The sequence below is a fragment of the Macaca nemestrina genome, chromosome 13 (assembly GCF_043159975.1).
Source record: "Macaca nemestrina isolate mMacNem1 chromosome 13, mMacNem.hap1, whole genome shotgun sequence".
NCBI lineage: Eukaryota > Metazoa > Chordata > Mammalia > Primates > Cercopithecidae > Macaca > Macaca nemestrina.
Window position 1 is genome coordinate 108,014,997 of NC_092137.1, and position 8,793 is coordinate 108,023,789.

General features: G+C 45.6%; 1 protein-coding gene across 1 annotated transcript in view; it reads left to right on the forward strand.

Annotated features, from left to right (window-relative positions):
- LOC105472039 (uncharacterized) overlaps positions 1-8,538 on the forward strand; it is a 40,156-nt gene extending 31,618 nt beyond the window's left edge. The window contains exons 24-25 of the mRNA XM_071076114.1: positions 5,737-5,874; positions 8,063-8,538. Of these exons, the coding sequence (XP_070932215.1) occupies positions 5,737-5,874; positions 8,063-8,398 (474 nt within the window). The 3' untranslated portion in view covers positions 8,399-8,538. The remainder of the gene's footprint in view (positions 1-5,736; positions 5,875-8,062) is intronic.
- Positions 8,539-8,793: the final 255 nt, after the last annotated feature.

Below are 8,793 nucleotides of genomic sequence, written 5' to 3' on the forward strand. Positions count from 1 at the left end.
CCAAATAAATGGGGTAGTATTCTAAAGTGGAGAAGTTAAGGTTTCACGTACATAGGCAGACACAGAGGTGTTAGCAGCATGACAACATTTTCCACACAGGGCCAGTGCGTATCTTACAGAGATTAGATTGGTTACAGATTGCTCTGTTCCAAGGAAGATTACCTTATTACTAACTACTGTAGGAGGTCTTATCTCTACCACAGCCTGGTCTTCCTAATTATTTACAGAAAACAAACAAGAGCTTGAGCTGCCTGTGTTGTAACTCAGTCTGCATAGCCACCACACTCCTCTCATGGCTCAGAATAAGTTCTGATGGCTTTAAGTCTGAATTATTTAATTTCACCTCCAGGGTTTCTCATTGCCGTCCGGCTGTTTCACCTCTTAGCCCTACTCCTTAACTACATGTCACAGGCGACTCTGGGAGACAGAAATCAAACACAAAGTTGGAGACAAAGTACTCGAAGGAGTGTTTTACAGACAAAGAAATTAAGATTGGAGAATACTGGTCAAGAGAAATAATTCACTCAATCAACAAGTGTTAACTGATTGTCTACAATGTTCTCAAGACCAAGAGGTGGGAACCTGTGAAGGTTTAAAGAATCTTCAAATAATGAGAGAAAACCCAAAAGAAAGCAACAATAGATATGATCCCATAACAATATCAAATAAGTTCGCTAAATTAAAATTTTACCATTAATAGATACCCTTGCTCTATTAGAAAAACATGTAAATGGCCCTAATAGTGTAGAGAAGAAGAGGGGAAATTTCCCCCTTTCACCTTTTGTCAGGAGGTGAACTGACAAAATGCAGATTAAAGGAGAACAAGGCATACAAAATTATTTTTAATGCGCATGCGAGCCTGGGAGCCAGACACAAAGTATGAGGCTCAAAGCAGGGGAGGGGGATCAGATGGTTGAAGTTTTTATACCCTCTTAAAGTTACAGAAAGAAGAGGGGCTTGAGGGTGGCAAGACAGGTTATAGGATGGACAGAAGAGAAGGCCTGGCTAGCAAAGGTGGCCTTGCTATGCAGATGAAACCTCACAGGTAGCAGCTCTCAGACAGAAAAGATGGTGAATGTTTCTTTCAGACCTTAGAAAAGGTCAGACTCTCAGCTAATCTTTCCTAGATTCGGAAAGAGGAGGGCCTCAAAGAAAGCCTGGCTGCACCAAAGCAGGTTCTCTACAGATGCAGATGCTCTCCCCCAGCAAAGACAGCTGTGTAAGGCTACTTCTGTTTGCAGGCCCCCTGAACAGCCTTCTCAAAATATGTCAAAGAAGGGTATTTTGGGGTGAAGTCCTTTGATTTTCTTTTAAAGTGAAAAGTTAAAACCTTTCTGGAAAGCAACCTGGCAATTTGTATCAGAAGCCTCTAAAATACTTACTCTTGTTGACTCATTAACTCCAATTCTAAGAATCTCTCCAAAGGAAATAATCTTAAAATACAAGTGAACATCAAGAAACATGCTCACTGCAATTTTTGTAACGTTAAAATGAGTGGAGGTGGCCTAAACTTTCAGTAATGTAAGGGTTACCTGGATTATGCTAACGTCATGACATAGTTACACCTTTAGTAAAAATAATGTTACAGAGAATTTTTAGTGTCTTTAGGTTAAACGATTAAAAGAGAATGCAATTATGACATTATTTCAAAAATGAGTACATGTGTGCTCATAAAGAGATAAGGTAGCAACAGGGCAAGACAGGGCCATAAAAACAGGAGAGAGACTAGCCTGGGGGAAGGGAGAGAAACTGAAAGGAGAAGACATGAAATGTGAGCTCAGTTATTGGATATCAGTTAACTTTTGCTGCAGGACAAACAGTGCAAACCCTCAGCAGCAAAGAGAAGCAAGCGTCCATTGCTCCTGCAGTGTGGGGGTTCAGCCTCTGACCTGAACCCAGCTCTGGACTGGGCTTGCCCAGCTCAGTTCATCTGGGGCAGCCAGGCACCAGGATCGCTCCTCCTCCCGCAGGGCAGCGGGCTAGGCTGGGCATGTCCTTCTCGTAATGATGGCAGAATTCCAAAAGGCTCTTTGAGGCCCAGGCTCAGAACTGGCAAATTGTGACTTCGGCTTCATCCGAATGGTGCAAGAAAGTCAGGTGGTGGATCCCAGATCAAGGAGTGAGAAAAAAGCACCAGCCATTGTGGGAGGACACCACCAAACTACAGGGCGAGGACACATGCCCAAAGAGGGGCCATCGGTGCAATCTATCTCGGCAGGTTACGGACAACATTACTGTACTTGTTTGTACCTTGAATTGTTATCTTTACTAGTATTCTCCCCTGAGTAGGTGTTATCTTTTAAAATTAGAAAAAAATGAAAGGTGGGAGTTTTTATGTTCTGGTATATTTTTGATTTTCATTTCTTTTTAATCAGAAAATAGTAAGTCAGATCTGATATAGAAGGAAAAAGAAAAGGGAAGAAAACCTTGAAACCTGTTTTTTGTCAGTAGGGAGACTCCCAACTCCATGCTTTTGCCCTTCCACTGAAAACAAGCAACTCCACTCCTAAGCATGTAGTAATCTGATGCATTTCCCTAGTATTACTCCCTTGCGCATCCCAGGGTGAGGACAGGGAAACTCTACACGAAGAACAGATGCTTGCGTGCCAAGAGCACCATCTGTTAATGGGTACTGCTGGACCATACTGAAAATCGCTGCCTCCCATGTGCTTCCTTGTTTCCCATCCATTCACCTCTTTGTGCTACGTCCCAGATTGTTTCCTCATAATTTTCTAGCAACTCACCGCAGTTGGCTCTGTCTGTAATCCACCAGACACAATGTCATTTTATTAACATTTTTTTACTTCTACAATTTTTTTTCTCTCTCTCTATAGTGTTCCTGTTCTTGTCTGATGGATTCTATTCCTCCTTTTATTTTTCTTCATATTGTTTAAGTATGAAGAAAAACAAAAGAAGGAATAGAATCCATATGACAGTCATGGTCAGACTTCACCATTATCTTTGGTTTCTTGGGTGTGTTTTTTGTTGTTGATTCTCACGTCATCAGCTTTCCTTGCAGGTTTTGTGTTTTTGTCTGTGTCATCTCCAGTGGGACTTTCCTCTGTGCAGACCTTCTGGTGCTGCAACTGTGGTTGTCTCTGCTTACCGTGTATGGGGTTGGTTTTTTCCAGTCCTGTTCTTAGGCTCTGGCCTTCCAAGGTGGGTGGCCTTGTGCTTCCAGTTTCTCACATCAATTCTTTTCCAACCACACCCTTGAGCAAGAAACCTACTCAGCTACAGGGCCATATCTTCAGGCTGGATAGAGGTTTCTAATCCAAGTTCGGAGAACAGACAGCCACTTCCTCGGTCCAGACTTTCCTTAGGCACCCCTGGACCAGTTCTCCCACCATAGTGGTGCTTACAGTTTAACACCTGACTAAGGTGGGAATTAACTCCTTGGCTTCTAAGGAGGAAAACCCACATGCCACGTGTCTTCACCTCCCTCCTACCCCTGACTTGTCTCATCATCTCTGGTGTCTGAAGAGTTTTCTTTTAAACATGGCTCTTCATTTATATTTTTATTTTAGCTGCTATTTCATGTGTGGAGCAAAAAGTGGGCTTTCTGTGACAGCTAAACTCACCATGCAATTGAGGTTGTGTTAGCTCATGGAATGCCCGCAGAGGGCTTAAATTTAATGTGTTCAAAAGCAAATTCATCAGCATCCAGGGATCTACAAATTCCAGGATCCTTCTGTCTTTCTGCTTTATGACCTTAGCACGTGACTTCCATCTTCATGTTCATTTGTGGTTACAAGATAGCTGTTGGAAATGCAAGAGGTAAAAAAGGAACTTAGCAGCTTCCCTTTTTAAAGACGTTTTTCAGAATCCACCTCCTCAACAGCATCTTTTACATCTCACTGGACAAAATTTAGCTGCATGATCACCTCTATCTACAGGAGAGTCTGAGATAAGTCATTTTTCAGCTGGGCACACTGGCATTTCCAAGAAAATGAGGGTTCTATTATTAGGAAAGTCTCCGACGTCGTGGGCTTTATGTGATCCCACAATGCAAGAAGAGCACAGAGGCCCTTCATCTCCTGCTGTCCCCAGGCCCCACACCACCCCCATGTCTCTAACATCATCTCCTCCCATTTTTCCAAACAAATCTCATGCTACTACTTCCCACAGCAACCCAAATAGTCATCAAGTAACCCTCATCACATATCATTTCTTGTTCTGTGTCTGCCTTCTTTGATATACCGCAAACTCCATGGAAGTTCACTAATGGAGTCCCAGAATGGATCCTTGTTTTGATACATACTAAGTGTGCAATAAGTCTTTTTTTTACTTATGGGTGGGTGGATGGATGGATGGATGCGTGGGTGGGTGGGTGGATGGGTGGGTGAGTAGATGGGTGGATGGATTGGTGGGTAGATGTGGATGAATGGATAGATGGATGAACGGATGGATGAGTAGATGGGTGCATTGGTGGGTAGGTAGATGGATAGGTGGGTGGGTGGATGGATGAATGTATGAATCATCCATCCACCCATGGATAGATGGATGGATGGATGGGTGGCAGGATGGATGGATAGATGGATGGATGAGTAGATGGTTGAATTGGTGAGTGGATGAGTGAATAGATGGATGGATACATGGATGATGTGGGTGGATGGGTAGATGTATGGGTAGGTTGATGGATGGGTGAGTAGATGGGTGAATGGGTGGGTGTATGGATGGGTGGGTGGGTGGATGGATGAATGAATGAATGAATAGGTGGGTAAGTAGATGGGTGGATGAGTGGATGGATGAATGGATGGGTAAATGGGTTAGTGGATGGGTAGGAAGATGAATGGATATATGGATACATGGATGGGTGAGTGGATGGATGGATGGATGGATGGTTGGATGGATGGATAGATGAATACACAGAATGTATGGGTAGATGAATAGATAAATGAATGAGCGGATGAATCAATGGACGGATAAGTGAGTGAGTAGATGGGTGGATGGGTGAATTGATGAATAGCTGGGTAGGTAGATTAATGGATGGATGAATGAATGGGCAGCTGGGTTAATGTATGGGTAGGAAGATGAATGGATGGATAAATGAATAAATGGATGGATGGATGGGTGGACGGATGGACGAGTGGATGGATGAGTGGATGAACTAATAGATGGATAAATGGGTGTGTGAATTAATGGATGCATGGATGGATAGATAAGTGGATAGATGAGTGTATGTATGGATAAATGTATGGATAGATGCATGGGTGGATGGATAGATGAATGGGTGAATTAATAGATGGATGGGTAGGTTGGTGGGTGGGTGGATGGATGGATGGAGGGGTGGATGGATGGATGAACAGATGGCTAAATAAATCTTCCCTGTGCTTTCTCATATCTGTTAACAGTTTTCCTACGTGCTGTTCCTTTTGCCTAGATTGCTCTTCTCCCACTCTCCACACAGCTAACTACTGTCCATCCCTTAAGATCCAGCTGATATGTCCCCTAATCCAGAGATCGCTCCCCGACAACTCTACCTAGCCTAGGTGTCCCACGTTTTGCTTCCAAAGTGCCCAGTGCCTCTCTCCACAATAGCTTTTCCTACTGTGCTTTGCTAGACTATAGGTCTGGCTTATCTGGCCTCCAGGCTCTGAGTCCTCGGAGAATAACACTGGATTTTGACTCTGTATGTCCAACACTTGCCCTGCTGCCTGTCATGGAGCAGGAGCACAAGAAAATTTTAATGCAGTTTTCATAAAAGTAATGAAGACCATATGCCCTTGTTTGTAGAGAAAGATAAGGCAGGTGGAAGACACTTTGGATGCACTGAATGAGGAGTTCTTCCAGCTCAGCGTTCAAGCCCTGGAGCTCCAGAAAGAGGAGGACAGGCCAAACCCACTGCCTCCAGGTGAAGGTGGCATGCTTGTGGTAAGCCCAGCAGCCTAAGGTCTCAGGTACTGAATTGTCTATAGGGGCGTGTCCCATGGGGTTATGGTCCTTCCACAGGGAGGAGTTGGGATCAGAACAGTCAGCTCTGATCAGAATGTCCACCAGAAAAAGTCAGGTTCTGCATGTTTGGTTTGGTGAATGGAAGGTTATGCCAGGAAGCCTTGGAGCTGGGGCCGGAGACAGGGAAGCCCATGCCAACAGCTTAGGGTTGCAGCTCTCTAAGTAAATCCATAGCCTGGAAATATTGAGGAAAATCATGGAAAGCAAACAATAAAAATTACTGTGTAAATATAGCCTATTGGACAGTATGTGCCTTGAATCAGGAGCTTTCTGTGAGCTGCATCTTCCATCTAGGTTGCCTTCCATCTTTGCTCTAGGCTCTAGAGGTGCAGATATAGGGAAGGCTGGAGGGAAAAAAGACTAGAGACAGAAATGACTCAAGCCAGGTGCAATGGCTGACACCTGCAATTCCAGTACTTTGGGAGGCTGAAGTAGGAGGGCTGCTGGAACCCAGGAGTTCAAGATCAGCCTGGCCAACATGGCAAGACCCTGTTTCTACAAAAAATTTAAAATATAGCTGGGTGTGGTAGCACCCTTGCCATGATGTGAGAAACTGAGTGGGAGGATTTCTTGACCCCAGGAGGTCAAGGTTGCATTGAGCCATGTTTGCACCACTGCACTCCAGCCTGGGCAACAGAGTGAGACCCTGTCTCAAAAAAAAAAAAAAAAGTAATCATGCAGTTGTGTCTGCACTCAGTGCAACACAACTTTATTTGCTAAAGCCTGCAGCTGGCCTGTGGGCCTTAGGTTGCCAGTGTTACTGTTTTAACACTGCATAAAATTTATTCTAACTTGAGGTTTTTGGTATCCCCTCACATCATTTTGTCTTCACTGTGTGTTTGATACCCACTTTAGTCATTGTGTCGTGTTTCACCCTCCCTTCTAAACTGCAAGTCCCCCTGGACTTTTGCACCTAATCTCAGTGTCACTCTTACCACACCATAGTTCTTGAGTTGCTAAAAATGGGTAACACCCTGGGTGTTGGAAGGGTGCAGGTGGGCACCTCCCCTCACAAGCCTACCCCCAGTGGATATCTAGGCTGGCATACCCCAAGACACCACAGAATCCCCTCTGTCTAGTCAGGGAATACCCCCTGCCACAGAAACCCTGGGAATGGGGCCAAGAAGTAGCCTTGAGTGGGTTTTCTTCTCTTCTCATTTTTACACACAGTGAAGAGGGTCAGAATCCTTCCTGAATATGGAAAGTTCCAGGAGAACATCACGTATACCTGGGTCTTGATGTCTGGAGCATCAGTGTTCTTGGTCAAAGTGACCTCTCTCTCAAGACAAAAATGGCAAGGAAGGATAACTATGTTCATGAACAACTGAGGGAAAATGTATCTTGTGAGCAAACAAGGCAGGGTGGGGTCCAAGTAACGGCCATGAAATGCACAAACCCCTTCCCAGTGGGGCTATGGGAACTGTGTCTCTTATGGCCCTACAGCATTCCTGAGCCCCAGAAGAGGGACCTCTCATGAAGCCGAAATGCAAACTCCAGCTTACTGTTATGTTCTCTTCTCAACACACCAATTATTCTTGCCCTGGGCCTTATCTGGATGCCTTCCAAAGAGTTTGTGCTAGTGGAGGAGTCATTCCTCTCTGAATCTGCCCCTACTCCACCTGAGACTGGCAGCTGTGAGGCCAGCTCCACTGCAGAGGGACCAGGTGCAGGGACCTGTCCTTGGCTGTGTCGAGGGGTCAGAAGACAGTGATTGATGAGAATAGATCAACAGGAGAACTTCATTCTTTAAAAAATAAAATCCTATATAAATAGCCCAGGTATTAAGGAAGGAAAAAACAGTATTAGGCAAGGGACTATGAAATGCAGTGAGATTTAATCATTTAATAATTGTTCCAAATTGCTCAAGTGCCAACTGTGTCATAATATACTTGGCTGTTGTGCATTAATGTGGTAACATAGACTCGGGACATTAGTGTCGTCATTAGCTAATCATGAGGTCAGTCCCTGGAGGTAGCTTCTTGGCCCTTTCCCAAGTGTGAGGTGGGTGTTGGTGCCCCAAGAGTGCCAGAGTGGCAAAGATCATGGCTAAGGCCAGAGTGAGTGGAGGACTGGTCACCTCTCCTGGTTCCACATCTGTCCTTTCCAGGTGGCTCCCAGCATCTTCCCTTGTGAGAGGCAGGAAGACAGACCTAACCCACTGGAGGCAGGTGGCCCAGGTGGGGAGAAGCTGGGAATCTGGGCCCTGAAGAGTGACAAGGCTCTAGAGCTGGAAATGAGGAGAGTCCACCTGGCCCAGAGGATTGAGGACCTGGAGTGGGAGCTGTCCCTGCTCCTCCAAGTGGCTTCTGGCAGCTCAAGTACAGGAGGGAGTTGGTTCAGCCAACACACCAGCACAGGGAGCACTGAGACACACAGGCTACTGCAGTGGTCACCTGTGGGAGGTGCCTTCTCCACTGAGAACACAGCCAGGTTCCCCTGGTAGGAACGAATGGGAACCTGAGCTCAGAATGTGTGCTGAGTTTATGATATGCTCCTGCAGGGAATACTCAGATTTCTTTCAGAGCCTGGACCTCAGCTTGTGCTGCATTCTGTCTTTGATCCTTTGGGGTGAGGGAAAATAAAGTCACATGGGTTGACAAAATTAATGTGGACTCCCATCGCTGAGTCTGACCCTCAGTCCTCTCACTCAAGTGTGGGCCCTTGGTGCCTGCAAAAGCTTCACTTGGGACACCTGGATTGAGCAGTGAGAAGTGCTTGGGGGGAGCCCCAAGAATGTGGGTGCAGCCACAGCACATCCACGCCCCATCTTCCATCACGCCTCTTGGCTGAGTGTCCAAGGGGAGTCTCCGAGTCTCCAGCGTGGCTTCTGAGGAGCCC